Source organism: Polyergus mexicanus, unplaced genomic scaffold (genome assembly GCF_030449975.1).
Source record: "Polyergus mexicanus isolate NDT 795.1 unplaced genomic scaffold, iyPolMexi1.0 SCAF_13, whole genome shotgun sequence".
NCBI classification, from domain to species: Eukaryota; Metazoa; Arthropoda; class Insecta; order Hymenoptera; family Formicidae; genus Polyergus; species Polyergus mexicanus.
In genome coordinates this window covers 2,908,617-2,925,307 of record NW_027223333.1, presented here as the reverse complement: position 1 = coordinate 2,925,307, position 16,691 = coordinate 2,908,617, and the positions used below count along the sequence as shown (strand labels likewise).

General features: G+C 32.8%; 1 protein-coding gene, 1 long non-coding RNA gene and 1 other non-coding gene across 6 annotated transcripts; 1 reads left to right on the top strand and 2 right to left on the bottom strand.

Annotated features, from left to right (window-relative positions):
* Window positions 1-3,964: 3,964 nt before the first annotated feature.
* On the bottom strand, window positions 3,965-7,266 carry LOC138938649 (uncharacterized). The gene is made up of 4 exons (XR_011447735.1): window positions 6,986-7,266; window positions 6,187-6,389; window positions 5,384-5,800; window positions 3,965-5,311 (listed from the first exon to the last, which is right to left on the bottom strand). It is a non-coding gene; the product is annotated as an uncharacterized lncRNA (long non-coding RNA).
* Window positions 7,267-9,292: 2,026 nt separating this feature from the next.
* On the bottom strand, window positions 9,293-9,364 carry Trnaw-cca (transfer RNA tryptophan (anticodon CCA)). The gene has a single exon. It is a non-coding gene; the product is annotated as a tRNA-Trp (tRNA).
* Window positions 9,365-9,446: 82 nt separating this feature from the next.
* Glu (structural maintenance of chromosomes 4-like protein gluon) lies at window positions 9,447-16,359 on the top strand. Of its 4 annotated transcripts, none has more exons than XM_070306544.1 (9): window positions 9,447-9,543; window positions 10,029-10,396; window positions 10,464-10,655; window positions 10,753-10,932; window positions 11,059-11,351; window positions 11,461-11,740; window positions 11,880-12,476; window positions 12,779-15,252; window positions 15,927-16,359. In XM_070306544.1, exons 2-9 carry the CDS (start codon window positions 10,151-10,153, stop codon window positions 16,057-16,059), a joined length of 4,395 nt encoding a protein of 1,464 aa, XP_070162645.1. In that variant the 5' UTR covers window positions 9,447-9,543; window positions 10,029-10,150; the 3' UTR covers window positions 16,060-16,359. The 4 variants fall into 4 exon arrangements, with proteins under 4 accessions (XP_070162645.1, XP_070162644.1, XP_070162646.1 ...); XM_070306543.1 differs by lacking the exon at window positions 9,447-9,543 and adding an exon at window positions 9,642-9,947; XM_070306545.1 differs by lacking the exon at window positions 9,447-9,543 and having other exon boundaries at window positions 9,642-10,396; window positions 15,927-16,093; window positions 16,212-16,359.
* The last annotated feature ends 332 nt before the right edge of the window (window positions 16,360-16,691 follow it).

Below are 16,691 nucleotides of genomic sequence, written 5' to 3'. Positions count from 1 at the left end.
AGCCGGTTCCATCTTTATGATTAAAGTTTATGATCCAAATTACAATATTAGAGCTTGTAGTTATCTTGTTCGAATTTAATATATATCTAAAATAAATAATGATAAAAATTATTTAATTTGACATTAATTTCAATTATATATGATGAGTTGTAAATAAATAATCATATATTCTTAATAAATTTCATAAAATAAGAAAACCGAACATTTAAGAATAAATATGACTTGTAATCTTAATAATATAACTTTTAATTTGATAAAATAATAAGTGTGTAAAAATAACATAATAAAATCTATTTATATATTTTAATTGAATATAAATATACATACATTATTTTGCAGTATCATATACTCTTTAACGTATACTCTTTAACATAAAATAATGTAACTATTACAAATATCTATATGTCATTTACAATGTTTATTTAACAACGATCAATATAGAAATTGTTTCATCATCTTTATCATCGTTTTTATATTTACATTTATATCTTCATAGTATGTATATATAATTTTCACCTTGTTAGAAAAAATATACAGGGTGGCCCCGAACATTCCAGCCAGACTTTGAGATCTTATAGGAAATTTAATTCTGAACAAAAAATTTCCTATAAACATAGGTCGAAAAATGCTTCCTTAAGAAGTTATCGCACAAATACCTCTGATGCAAAGGAAGAGCAGAAAACGAAAAAAATGAAATAAAAAAATGAAACTTAATAAATTTCTTGAAAAAACGACAAAAATAAAAATCTGTTTCTTTTATGAAAACAAAATTAATTTTTTAAACTAAAATAGCACGTAATAGTAGAAGATGTAAAAAAACTAACGGTTCTCAAAATGTCCCCCCCCCCCCTAGCTCCAATACACTTTCGGCATCGAGTAATGACCGATCTAGTCGGTTTACGGATTTCCTCCTGATTCAATTCTTCAATCGATCGAACAATAAGTAACAAAAGCACTTCTTGTACGTTTGAAATTGGTTATATCAAAATCTATGGAACGTACAACAATCATTTTGATCTCATTTGAAAGATAATTTAATTTTCTACAACTTTTCTTTCGGTACTTTTTGTTAAAAGACGGACATTTTCCATGATATTTAAAAAAATGTGTAAAATAATCACGATTTCGGAGATTTTTGAGCGATAACTTCTTAAGAAAGCATTTTTCGACCCATGTTTATAGGAAATTTTTTGTTCAGAATTAAATTTCCTATAAGATCTCAGAGTCTGGCTGGAACGTTTGAGGCCACCCTGTATACATATAGAAAAATCTATTTTATCAGATATATAAATATAAATCAGTTCATCTAATAAAAAATTGCTATCCTATATTTAGAGAATGAATTTATTATAAAGTAATTTTTTTTTAATTGCATCAGATAGTTAAAAAGAAACTTAGCAGCGATATTCGTGATTATCCTAATGATAATCTCAAATATCGCGCATATCAAAGCAAATCGATAAAATTTATCAGCCGTGATTTAATCTATAGCCGAAAAGTATATCACTCGAGTTTTAAACAGAATAAAAGAAGCTTTCTTTATATAATATATACAGAGTATCTATAAAATCTGTTCCCATTCCCTATAATTCGGAAACGGCTGAAAATTGGTCATCCTCCCAAGGCTGCGTTCGAAAATATCACCCATGTGCATACAAGCGTCGCTCTATCCTTGTTCAACTTTTTAGTAAATAAAACGACGCTCGTATGCACACGGTTTTTGGAACGTAGTCCAAGGAGATACCCCGGGACTCCAAAATTTCGAATGGGACCCTTCTATTGTAGTATATTGTTTGAAAGGGCATGAAAAAAGGAAATTTTTAGTGCAAACGACAGGTTGATATGTTGACCTATTCGGGAGTTTATTAGGATCAAAGTTTGAAAAAAAGCTAATTTAAAAAAAAATCGTTATTCCCATTTGGAAAATCCTAAAAAAATATTCAAGGTGCGAAAATGTTCCGTCTTTTTAAGTCCTTTCCATAAAAAGTACGCACACTAAGGTACGCCGTCCGTGTGCGCACGTACCGACAGTAATTTTCAAGGCTTGAATTTAATAGGTTTTTGGGTCTTTTTTTTTTCGATTTGAAAAAAGATCCCAAAGTCGAAATCTTTTTCTTCTTCTTCTTCTTCTTCTTCTTTCGTCGTACAGGTATTCGCGGTTTTTCATAATTTTAAGCCGTTTCCGAGATATAGAGGACGAGGATAGATTTTATAGACACCCTGTATATCTATTTGCGCGTCATATTTTTTATGGTGAATATACTGTTTTTCTTGTTCACACTTTTATACAGATATATGTAAAATCTCCTCCAGCCTTTTTAGCTTTTTAGCCTTTTTCTTAAAAAACAAACAGGAAAAAATTAATTTTCTCAAAAACGAAATTTTACATGGAAGATTTTTTTTTTCTACATTTTCTACTTATATTTGCATAGGGAATCACCTCCATTACACTTGTACCACGGTTTCCAATATGTCCTGTATACACATACACACACATATATATATATTATATATATATATATTTTTTTTATTTTTTTTATCTTATTTTTGGATATTCTGAATTGAAATGTATATATTTTTCTCTCACATCTTGTCTTTTTTCTCTCCGTCCTCACATGTTCTATAGAATCGCCATTTTCACACTTATAGACGAGAATCTTAATTTTTTTCCTTTATATTCAGAGAAAATTTACGAGTTCTATTTTTTTCTACTAACCTTTTTCTCGAATAGATATTATTGCCCTCTTTCACATCTCGTGAAATGTTTGCCTCGCACATTAATCGCTCAGATATAAGATTTAGTCTTTACGGACAGGAATCTCTCTCTTTCTTTGTTTGAAAATCCAAGTAATCTCTTGCCGTAACAATGCGATATCCTTGCAGCACGGTTGACGACCGTTGTTGACAACTGTTGACAAACCACTGACCATCACATACAGGAATGCAGGGAACTGGCTACTGGCTACAGTATTGGCTGGTGGGAGCAGGATGGATTTTTCGCGCATGCGTGGTAGTAGTGACAATTAACCAGCGATATATCACCTTATCCTTATAGGCATAGAAAATTTGGCAGCCTCAAGCAAGATTACTTAACTAAAATTTTATATATATTTTATGTATATAGTTTATATATATATATATATATATATATATATATATATATAATCAAAATTTTCTATATATAAAAATTTTCTTTTAGAAAATATTATAAAATATTAATTTTATATATATTTTATGTATATATTATATATATATATATAATCAAAATTTTCTATATATAAAAATTTTCTTTTAGAAAACTTTTTACGGGGTTAGCAGCGCACCTTTTTGCTTATATTAGATACTTTAGTGAGGTTACGTTCGCCGCGCATGCGCGAAAAACCCATCCCGCCCGATTGGCTATTAGCAGCAATATTGCGGGAGACAAATTTCTCCGACAACATTTTCGTGCGCATGCGTGAGTTATTGTGGTCATTAAACGCATAATTGACCTTTAACCATAGATATATGCTTTCCAGCAAGCAATGTAGGCGATAGTGGGATATTGAGTCGACATAGATGCTGTCCTATGACACAACTTGAGAAGCAAAGTGGAAATAGTTGTGTCAAAAATCAGGATTACCAATCTCAGTAATTTTTTTAATTTTTATATTTGCAGCACTGGACTTTTTAATAAACGTTTTTTCCTTTGTTTAATATGCACACATATATAGTTCTGTAAATAATCTTCTAAATTAATAAAAAAATAATGTGCAAACACTGTCACGAAATAATATCATTTGATGATGCTGCACGGTATTCATATGTTTTGTTGGAAGAGAAAAAAATATATGAATTGCAAAAATAATTTATTTATAGAATATGATGTGTAATAAATAAACAACATATAAGTATCAATTGTTTAAAAATATTAAACTTTTATAATTAATTTAATTGTTTAATATAATTTATATAATTATTATTTACATAATTGTATGTACAATATATTGTAAAACTGTAAAAAAACTGAGGTTTATTGATATTAACTTTACATCAAGAAAAAATGTAAGGCTGGATCTACAATAGATGTAGTAAATTTTAAGCCGTAAAAGATTAATAATAACAATTTGATTATTCTCCTCATATTTCACTCTAATTGATGAATTTTTTATGGCTTAAGGCTTACTACATCCATTGTAGATCCGAGCTAAATATGAAATATTAGTTCCCACATTTCACATTTAAATGTATAATATAAAATAATTTTTCTACGCTTGAATCATTGACATCAACATTAATTAATTTTACTAATTATAAGTGAATATTTAATATCTCCAAATCAATATATCGGACAAAAAAGTCATTCATTTATCATTAATAATATCAGACGTTTCAATAAAATTTAATAAAAATTAAAAATTTAGAACACAAAATTTTATTAATGATACGATTCATCTTAACCGGGCATAAACATTCGTAATAATGTTAGTGTATTAATATAATTTTGTTCGGCCTATTTTCATACTTTTTAATATATTACGATCTTTTCCTATATTTTGAAAGAAACTGAGAATCTCTTCTGCAGTTTGATGGGGAATATTTTTGTCAGCAATTAATGCGGCGTATCTAATTTCCGCTGATTTTCTACGCTCATCAAACGACAAAAGCGATTCATTTATTTGCATTTTCGAATCTTCATTCGATTTGCTTAATTCAATACAATTTTTTTCATATTTATTTACATGCGCTTTGGATTCTGCGTGACGATAGATTTGCGATAAACCGCCAGCAATAGATTTATCGCAAACCGAACAAAAGAATAAATTTGCATCATGTGGCACTTCATGTAACCAACATTTAAATTGTTCAATTTCTAACCATCTTTGTTGAAATACAGATTTACGCGATTTTTTTATTGCTAAGTCATTTTTACAATCAATGTCAGCTAATAATGTTTGTGCTTTATTAATGTTATTTCTATGATACGCAGAATCCGCATGTCTAGATACATGTGTTGAATTACACGAAAAATTTTTATTGCATATATTACAATAATAAAGACTATGATCGGATGATACTTTGCGTATCCAAGATTTGTATCGATCATCACTAAGCCAAGCATCTGCAAAACTTCGCTTACGTTTTTTGGTCAATTCATCACACACTTCCATGACGATTATAAAAATAAAAATAAAAAAAGTAGAACAAAAAACCAAAAAAAAACTGCTGCTGGAATATAGAGTAAAAATATATATAGATGTATGTGTTTATATATATGTGTGTTTCTGTGTATAGCTGATAGGTGAGATCAGGACCCTGTGATTCGTCACTCCTGTAATATTTAACGACTCTAAATTCTCTTTAATTGCATACGTGTGTATGTATATGTAAAAATACCACTTACTTGCATAAATGTCATGAATATTTTAGAAGAGCTCAAAAACAGGCGGCAATCACAAGACACATTAAAACAAAACGTCTCTTGAAGCGAGAAATATATATCATGAAATAGATGCGTTACGCGGCAACAATGTAATGCCCAGATAGCGCACAGTTATCTGAGAACTCAAATATCACAGATATCCTACAAATATTCTTCAAGGATGTTGAGAATATCCTAAATATCCATTTTATGTCCCTAAAATGTATGTAATGGGTGTCCATGATACATCCAAATATGAAATTGATGAATGTGGTTTAATCCTTGACATGTTGAGAAGATATCCGATGGATGTCGAATGGACATAAATTAACAATGACGGATATATGGAACGAACTTTATATATAGACGAGAAACAAACGTGACAAAAAGAGGTTACACCTGAAATTTTAATTTACATTAAAATGATGAAATATATGGATGTATATATACAGGGTGGACCAGTAACTCTTGCCACCTCGAATATCTTCGAGTCTAGAACAGTTACGAAAAATTTTTTCCTACAAAAGTTTTATAGTTATGTATAACATATGTGTGAAAGAAAAACAAGCTTATAAAGTTCTACACATATGCTATAGTTAGCTATTTAAAAAAAAATATGTATACAGTTTTTATAAAAAAACTGATATTAAAACTTTAAACACGTTTTTGCGTTATACGCGAGTTATATTAAAAAAAGACATAATATGTATATGTATAAAATTAATAATAATGAGTAATCAGAGTTGGCAATTGAAACTTGTATAAAAAATATGTGGGGAACATACAGTGGATTGAAAATGATTTCGTTCTTGAAAATATTATTCCATTTCTTCCAATTCTTCTACACTTTGCAAAGAAAAATACAGGCTTATTTCCTTCTGTTATATTTACATTTCCTTTTCCAAAACTGTAGCTTTTAGTTCTTTGCAAGCATTCTTTCCTTACTTTTCTAAAAATAATTTTTTAAACAGCCTCTGGAATTTTTCATCTAAAAAAAGATCAAAAGAAAATTTTTATTAAATACAACTAAAGCTGCTTACAATATAAAAACAATTCATCAAAATTAAAGCATTAAAGCCAATTTATTAAAATTGCAACACATGCATTGTAACCATTGTACCACTATTTTTATGTCGAGGACAGCATGTGCAAATTTATGTATTGTATTATCAGTCTTTTTATCTGCAGTTGTGCTAGAGCTAGTATTATATCTATACATGTTCACATCTGTCTATATAAAATGATTTGTTAGCATATTAAATACATATTTCATTTACACGATTATACATATTTCAAACAATTACAATCATAATATCGATCTATTTACTTTTAATCATATATATTTATAAGTAAATAGATAATTATTTGAAACAGAATTATTTAAAGTTGATTTATTAAATATTTCTGTATCAGTATCAGTGATATATTTGAAAACTCATTTTCACTGATAAATGAATATTTTATACTATACGCATATATCATTACAATTACTAGTAGAAGTTGATGCTACACAGTATTTAAAACCGAATTATTTGCTATATTAATTGAATTAATAACAGAATTTTATTCAAAACAATTACTTACAGCAATAGACAAATTTGCCCTTTGAGCTGCTTTTCTGTATACACTCCTTTGTTTTAGTGATCGTCTTTTAGATTATACTAATTCCTTATCTTATATACTTTGGAGGTTATGTATAAAAAAACGTGACAAGTATACAATATATTACACTTTTCTTATTTGAGGAAAATTAAGAACTTTTACGAGAGTGAACGTAACGTATAAAAACACATTTTATCATATCTCTCATATGTAATTCTAGATAATAGAAAAATATTGTTACTGTATCATTACGCGAACAGCAAACAGACAGAAAGCGCAAGCAGTGTGTGAAGTCCGTATCAGACTATAGCGGGGAGCACACACTTTTGCATAAACGCATAATCATAAGCATAAGGAATTTGATTGGTCAATTTCGTTATGCATAAGAAATAGACCAATCAAATTCCTTATACTTATGGTTATGCGCTTATGCAAAAGTGTGTGCTCCCCGCTTATGTTTTGAAGATTGAAATTTGACCAATCAAGACATAAGGAACTAAAATTTCTTTGTCCTGATTGGTTAGATTTCAATCTCAATGCATAGTCTAATGCGGCGTCTACAATAGAGATTGTAAGCCCTAATCCTTAAGAAATTGACCAATCACAGTCAGGTATGAGAAGAATATTCGACTATGATTAGTCAATTTCTTAAGACTAAAGCGGCGTCTACAATAGAGATTTTAAGCCCTAAGCTTAAGAATTTAACTAATCACTGTCGAGTATTCTTCTCATACTTGACTGTGATTGGTCAATTTCTTAAGGCTTAAGGCTTAAAATCTCTATTGTAGACGCCGCTTTAATCTTTAATTTTCAATGCGTAGTCTGATACGGGCTTAAAGCCCGTATCAGATTATGCATTGAAGATTGAGATTCAAGATTCAAGGTTAAAATTTAACCAATTAGGACAAAGAAATTTTAGTTCCTTTTATTCTGATTAGTCAAATCCCAATTTTTAATCTTCAATTTTCAATGCGTAGTCTGATACAGGTATTAAGGTGCCTTTACATGGCAACGTCAAGCGTCGAGTGTCGAGCATTAAGCATCTGCGCAGAATATTGTTATCCAGAAAACCTTAAGAAATTGACCAATCACAGTCAGGTATAAGATGAATACTCAACTGTGATTAGTCAATTTCTTAAGACTAAAGCGGCGTCTACAATAGAGATTTTAAGCCCTAAGCTTAAGAATTTAACTAATCACAGTCGAGTATTCTTCTCATACTTGTGATTGGTCAATTTCTTAAGGCTTAGGGCTTAAAATCTCTATTGTAGACGCCGCTTTAATCTTTAATTTTCAATGCGTAGTCTGATATGGGCTTTAAGCCCGTATCAGATTATGCATTGAAGATTGAGATTCAAGATTCAAGGTTGAAATTTAACCAATTAGGACAAAGAAATTTTAGTTCCTTTTATTCTGATTAATCAAATCCCAATCTTTAATCTTCAATTTTCAATGCGTAGTCTGATACAGGTATTAAGGTGCCTTTACATGGCAACGTCAAGCGTCGAGTGTCGAGCATTAAGCATCTGCGCAAAATATTGTTATCCAGAATTATATTTATTTTGTTTATTTTATTATATAATAGATGTATGTGTGTGTGTATGTGTTATTATTATTAATCAAAAATATATTATAAAACGTTATTACTCTGGCAGTGTAAATCAAAATAAAATAAAAATACAAATGCAGCAAGAGATTTTGTATGGTTGAAATATTCAAATCGAGAGACACGATAGTGTCTCGCGCCAAATCATACGAAGCAAAGACCACGTGTAGTAACAGCGATACACCCCAGGTATCTATACGCGAGTCGGATATAAATAAGACACAAAAAGGGATCCATAAATGACAAAATGATACAGTTTGAAAAACTATTGTTAAAAGTGGGAAATGATTTAAAGGAGCAGTATGTTATAAACGTACAAAAAAAAACATTATGAAAATTATATCCCTTAATCCTTGATTAGATTCTAATATTCTGCTAGAGGATAGCAACGTTTTATATATTTTTTATTTAATAATAAATATCTATTGTAAATAAATATCAATTTTCGATATTAGTAATATGTATCAGAATATAATTTCTTATTTTATCTTAACCGAATTCATATCAATCCATCATGCTATTAGCAGCAATAAGAAGCTGGAATCTATCTCATTCAGATTCCTGCGCAATAATTTCTATGTAGACGCAGAAAAATTAATTTTATATTGCATATGTATACAAAAATGGCAATAAAAAAATGCAATCCTAAATAAAATTAAAAAAAAAAAAAAAAAAAAGGAAATTGACCCCGACGTGATTTGAACACGCAACCTTCTGATCTGGAGTCAGACGCGCTACCGTTGCGCCACGGAGTCATATGATCGTGACAATCCAATTGCGCGTACTAATCTTAGTGCAATTCAGGTTAAGCAAGCTTCATTTCCAATAAAGCGAAATACGAGAATACACGAAATAATAATCGTCGAGATTTCTCCGAAAGTCAAAGAGGAAAGTTCTTCTAAAAGATTTCACACCCAACAATGAGACTGTCTCGGTACAAATTTTTCATGGTACAATATCCACCATCTATTTATTTTACCGCCATTTTGTACGTTCAAGTTCAATTTGCATTCAGCGTCTTCTAAGCTCGATTTTTGGTGAATTATTTTATATCTTCGCGGAAAAACTGGGTTTTCCAAAAAGTGACACTTGTACAACGATAAAAATTCGTATGAAATGATCAAATTTTCGAGCGATTAAAAATTATCGCGCAATTTGTTATTATTATGGATTATTAATTCGAGTGAAATTCGTTATTCGAACGGGATTTTGAATTCGGGACGCTTCCACGCTTCTTCAGTCCGACGTAAATGGCGGGGATTGAAAAATATTGAAAGACAGTGTGATTAATTTTTATCGTTCATTCAGCGATAGATACTCTTTTCAATCGGAATCATTGTAGGGACATTTTTGTGGTGTTTAACGCGAAAACTATGTTCGTTTACGTGAATACTCAACGTTCTTGTTATATCTGTTTAGATTAGTCAAGTCGACTCAATAACACGAACGACGCCGATGATATGATCCTCCTCGTCGACAATATTATTGACAGGTTAATCTGGAATTCCAAAGTGAGAATTGTCGGTTAAACTTATTTCAGAATGATCAGTGATTCTCAAGAGAGAATGAATACCTCTGGCGATGGCATGGAGGTTGATGAAGCGAATGTGGGATATGACACTGATGAGGAAGGTGGTATGAGAATCGACGATGAGATATACATTCCACCGCCATTGAGAACTTTCTGCGAGGTTGATACAACTGGTCCAAGACTTATGATTACTAAGATCGTTAATGTGAATTTCAAAAGCTACGCTGGTACAACTATCATTGGTCCTTTTCACAAGGTAAATTTCAATATAACATGCATATTTGGCTGTTAAATGTGATGTTTAATCCAATTTTCTTCTACAGAGCTTCTCAGCAATAGTTGGTCCCAATGGTAGCGGCAAGAGCAATGTAATAGATTCTATGTTGTTTGTATTTGGCTATCGTGCCAGCAAGATCAGATCAAAGAAGATTTCTGTCTTAATACATAATTCCAGCGAGTATTCGAATCTGAATAGTTGCACTGTCTCTGTACACTTTCAGAGAGTCATCGATAAAGTAAGATATAATATTGTTTTGAAATATAAAGTATAAAAGTATATGTAATAATCCTATGATTAAGCATAAAATCATTTTTATTTCAATTATTTTCAAGGAGCTTGAAGGAGATTACGAAGTCATCCCAAACAGTGAGTTTGTTATATCTAGGACTGCATTTAAAGACAATTCATCATATTATGAGCTTGATAAGAAGAAAGTGCAATTTAAGGAAATCGCTAAGGTTCTCCGATCTCATGGAGTCGACTTAGATCACAATCGGTTTTTAATATTACAAGTAAAATCATATATATGTTTTCTTTTCGATTATTAAATTCCACTAATATTATGTACTTATAATAATTATAATATTAATCAGGTTATATTTTATATTAGTAAAAAATGTGCGAAATGTTTTCTATAGGGTGAAGTAGAACAGATTGCAATGATGAAACCTAAGGGACAAAATGAAAATGATACCGGAATGCTGGAATTTCTGGAAGACATTATTGGTACATCTCGCTATAAGGAACCTCTGGCAAAATTAGCAGACAAGGTTGAAATATTAACAGAGTGTAGACTAGAAAAGTTACATCGTCTCAGAGTTGTGCAGAAAGAAAAGGAGAATCTGGAGGAGCCTATGGAAGAAGCAGTGCGATACCTGAAGATAGAGAATACAATAATCAGATTACAGTATCAACTTTACCACTGTAAGAGGTAAGATAAGTATGAGGATAGAATTTTATATTATTTCACTATCAAAAATCTTTGGAATATTATATATATGGCAGCTTAAATGTTGAAAATTATGAGTATGTTTTTTCAGATCCGAAGCGGTGAAGGAACTTGCCGAACATGTAGTGAAGAACGATACTCTAGACAAGGAACAGACCACATTGATGAACGAGATGACAAATGTTTGTCAGCAAAAGGAGGAAAAGACCAAGATTATTAAGAAGAAGAGCAAGAAATGGGATGCCTTACAGCGACAGAAGGATGAGGCTACGGCAAAGTTCGACAAACTACGTAAGCAGGATGAGTCGTTACACGCCGAACTAGTCGAAACGAATAAGCGGCGAAAAGACAATATAGCATCCATGAAGACGGTAATTTTTCATACTATCTATTTTTATCGAAACGAAAAATTATATTGAATTTATTTATAAATTACAAATATGTTATAAGGTTACATATATATATATTGTTTATATCAAATACATTTGGCAATTGGTATAACGATGGTAGGAAAAGAACAAGATGGAAGAACTACTAAATGTCCCGGAGAGAAATACAAAGGACATCAACGAATGCGAGAAGTTGATCAAGACATATGTGACCAATAAAGAAAAAGAAGAGACCGCGTTAACGACTTTTATGGCAGGTCTCCGAACACAGACGGAGCCGTTGCTGAATGAGCGGTCCGATTTGGAAAAGGAGCTGATATCTCTTAGGAAAAATGTGGATCAGGCGAAAGCGGCATATGATATTGCGCAGTCCAAGCTGGAGCTTTATACTTCGGTGGAGAAAGTTGAGAAAGAAAAGCTGGAAAGTCTCCGAGAATCCGTAGAGAGGACAGCGAGCACTCTTAAAGAACGGCAGAAGCAGCTGGAGTTATTCGAGCGAAAAATTCCGGCAACCGAAAATAGCTTGAAACAGGCAAAGGATGAATTGAATGAAGCGAAAAGACGCGAAGTTGAAAAGGTCGCTCAGCTAAAGAAAATGCAAATGTCTTTCGAAGAACAGCGCTCTGCCATGCAAGCCAGCAAATCGCGGAACCGTATCTTGGATGCATTGATGAGAGAGAAGCGAGAAGGACGGATGCCTGGAATATTCGGAAGACTGGTAAGTATATATCATAGAAACTTTTCAATGACATTTCCATGACATAATGAAGCGTAATTGTATTGATTATCGAGATAAAATGGCCTTTTAATTCGCTAAATGTAGTTGAAATCTCATTTAATTGCCTCAAAATCTGAGATTACATAATGTAGATATATGTATTATAATTCATTATATTTTATCATAATTGGATGTATAAAATGTTTATACTATACGAAATTAATTATAGTATTATCCCTTTACTACGTATCTTTTACTTACATTTAAAAGAGTGTTTTCATACAATTTTTTTTTATATATAGGGCGATTTGGGTGCTATTGACGCGAAATATGACGTTGCTATATCGACAGCATGCGGTCCACTGGACAACATTGTCGTGGACACAGTGACCACGGCGCAGGCATGCATTACATATTTGCGGCAACATAACATAGGGCGCGCAACGTTTATACCATTAGAGAAACAACAGCGATTCCTGTCCAAGTGCCATAGCAAGATCCAAACACCGGAAAATGTGCATCGACTGTTCGATTTGATAAAGGTAGAGGATGAACGAGTGCTGCCGGCATTCTACTACGCCTTACATGACACTTTAGTGACGCAGGACTTGGATCAAGCGACACGCATTGCCTATGGCAGTACGCGTTATCGTGTGGTGACATTGAAAGGCGAGCTGATCGAATTGTCTGGTACGATGAGTGGTGGTGGACGCATAGTACTGCGAGGTCGGATGGGCCAGAAGGTGGTAAGGAATGAGCCGTCGAGCGCCGATGTCGAGAAGCTGGAGTCACAGCTAGATGCTGTGTTTGAAGAGTGCAATAACTTGAGGACAAAGCAGCAGCCATTGGAGCAGCAGATCCATGTGTTGACGACCGCTTTACAAGATATGAAAATGGACAGGAAAAAATTTGGCATCGAGGTACAGACGTTGAGAGAACAGGAACCGTCATTGCAAGCACAGCTTAAAGAGCAGGAAAAGAAGGCCGCCAATTCGATATCGGATCCAAAGAAGGTTGCGCAATTACAGCAGGCGCTAAATGCGGCAAAATTGCATCTAGATGAGGTCGAGGAGAGTTCCGCTTCGGTAGAAAGAAAGGTAGAGTATATCAATAGCAAAATAGATGATATTTCTGGCAATCGGGTACGAGATCAACAGAAGAAAATCGCACAGCTGACTAAATCGATAGACAAGACCAAGGCCGAGGTATGCCGTCTGCAGGTAGCCATCAAGACTGCTGAGAGGAATGTCAAGAAGACGGAGAAATACATTGAAACATTGGAAAATGACATACACACTTGCGAGGAGAGATTAAGAAATATTCAGAAGGAGAAATTGGAGCTCGAAGAAAGTGCCAAGATAATTCTGGATGAGTTGAAGGAGTTGAATGAGGCATTGACGGAGCGGAATGACGCTATGTCATCCTTAAGAGACGAGTTGAACGAGCTGCAGGCGCGCGAGGGTAAGATGAAGGCGGTGAAGATTGACTTGGATCAGAAACTACACGAAAGCAGAAAGTTGCTGAAGGAACTTCAACAGGTAATTCCCGAATATAATCGGAAGATAGCGGAACTAGAGTTACGATCAATTCCCCGCGAGACATTGGAGCCGCTTAAAGATTTGACGGAGGAAGAAATCGACGAATTGGATGTAAAGATAGTGGCACAAAATCTACAGAAGGCTAGGAAGAAGCTACCCGAACAAATACCTAATATGAAGATTATTGCGGATTATCAGGAAAAGGACGCGTTGTATATACGTCGCGTCGCCGAGTTGGAGGAAATGACGTTGACGCGCAACAAGATGCGCGACATATATGAAACCGCTCGGCGACGTAGAATTCAGGAATTTCAGGATGGCTTTAGCCTGATCACCACGAAGTTAAAGGAGATGTATCAGATGATCACGTTGGGCGGCGATGCGGAGTTGGAGCTAGTAGACTCATTGGACCCGTTTAGCGAGGGTATCGCATTCAGCGTGCGTCCGCCGAAAAAATCGTGGAAGAGCATCAGCAATCTCAGCGGTGGTGAAAAAACCCTGAGTTCATTGGCATTGGTTTTCGCCCTCCATCACTATAAGCCCACGCCGGTCTACTTTATGGATGAGATTGACGCGGCACTCGATTTCAAAAATGTTTCAATCGTTGGTAACTACATCAAAGAGCGCACGAAGAACGCACAGTTCATCGTTATTTCTCTACGCTCGAATATGTTCGAATTGGCCGACTATCTGGTGGGTATCTATAAGACGCGTAATTGTTCCAAGAGCGTGACTCTCAATCTGGGCCGTTACTATGAGAACAACGGCATTGCGCCGCCTACGCAGCTCACTTCCAAGACCTACGCGTCACAGGCTACGCAGAGAACGCAAAGCAGCCAAGCTAGTGTGCGTAAGGAGAACACTGCGCCCGCGAGTAATAATCAAAATAATGTACGAGAAATACAGTCGAACGAGGAGAAGGTATTGTCCGCAAAGGATGATAACACGAAGGAAGTGGTGCTAAACGGAGAAAAGATGCCACACGCAAAGAACAATAAAGCGAAAGAAATTTTGTTAAATATGGAAGAGACGCCACAAGCGAAGAACAATAAAGCGAAAGAAATTTCGCTAAATATGGAAGAGACGCCGACCGCGAAGAACAATAAAGCGAAAGAAATTTCGCTAAATATGGAAGAGACGCCGACCGCGAAGAACAATAAAACAAAGAAAACACCGGTCGCGAAGAACAATAATGCAAAGAAAACACCACAAAGGGAGCAGGAAGTCGATCGATTGAGGTAGATATCAAGATCAACATTTCTTAAAATTTATAATAATTGCATTGTAGCCATATTGCATTCTGAAAAACGAAAAATTATATAATTAATTTTTCTTGAATTGATTTTACGATATATATTTGATCATAAATAATATAAATATGTCAAGAATGCCTTCTTAGTAGTTTTTTTTCGTACATTGGTAAATTAGTAATTAGTGATGCGATTGTTATATCTTCTATTATTATAATAAATTAATTGAGTTAGCGAATAAAAAATATATTTTTTAAAACGAGATTATATATGAATTATATCGAATATTTGTCGTTATAAACAATTTCTCTCTCTTATTTTTTCCATTTTGTTTAATATGTAAGATTATCTAAAAACTATATTTAATAGAGGTGAATTTTTTTCAAGATATAGATTATATAATCAAAATAATACTGCATGATAAAAAAGGGATTAAAAGATATTAAATAAAATAAATTAAAATACACATTCCATATTATATAATATTAAGAGTAGTTAAAAACAAGGATGGGATCCTAAAATCAGAAAGTATAAATGCTTATTTTAGCAATTGTATGAAACACTAAAATTCTACATAGCAGTGAAAAACTTAAGACGGTTAAATTATTTATCTCTGTATTTTGCAATTGAAATTTATTGGATATTAATAGTTTGTATTAAAGTCTTCCAGATTTGGCGATATGTACGATACCACAGAAAGTACCATTTCGGCGTTCCGATAGGCTTGCAAGGAAGAGTATAAACCAGAGCATTAACAAGGAACCGATTAACAAGAAGCGGAAATTGATGAAGTGACTGAATGATGCCGCAAACTTCGAAAGTCCACAAGGTCGTTAAAGATTTTTGCGTGCAAATGAATAATCCTCAATGTCGGAATTAATTTCAATTTTTCTAAATATGTTGTATAACGACATTTTTTAATAATAATATTAAATTTATATTTTCAGAAGAGGTAAAATTTGATGAATTAACGATAGGATTAAAATAAGCGTTATTAAATAAAATAATTGCGAGATTTAATAGTATAGTTTTAGTTATGAACAATATATAACGAAACTTATATGAATATCTAGTTTTGTTATAATAACGTCATGCACACAGAAACACACATATGTAAATTGTCAGTTCTCTTGTAATTTAAGATCTCTGTAAAAGTGTAAGATACTGAAAGTTATATATGTGTAATTATAAGACATAGAGTCTGTCTCTTTTCTTTTCTTGTAATTTTCCAGTATAAATATAAATTTCATTTTGGAAAATACAATATATACTTCAGTTAAAGAGAACAGACTCATAAGTGAACGCAAAGTGCAAAAATATTTTTATATTTTTATACATGACCAGTTACTGTAATTAAAATATGTAGATTATAGTTGATTGAGATATACTTATATATAAATTTCTCATTCGTAATTATTAATTTATTT

Coding starts and splice junctions, on each gene's coding strand:
- Glu (XM_070306544.1), top strand. CDS start 10,151: ATGATCAGTGATTCTCAAGAGAGAATGAATACCTCTGGCGATGGCATG. Junction 10,933..11,058: donor ATCGGTTTTTAATATTACAA/GTAAAATCATAT, acceptor TGTTTTCTATAG/GGTGAAGTAGAACAGATTGC. Junction 11,352..11,460: donor CAACTTTACCACTGTAAGAG/GTAAGATAAGTA, acceptor ATGTTTTTTCAG/ATCCGAAGCGGTGAAGGAAC.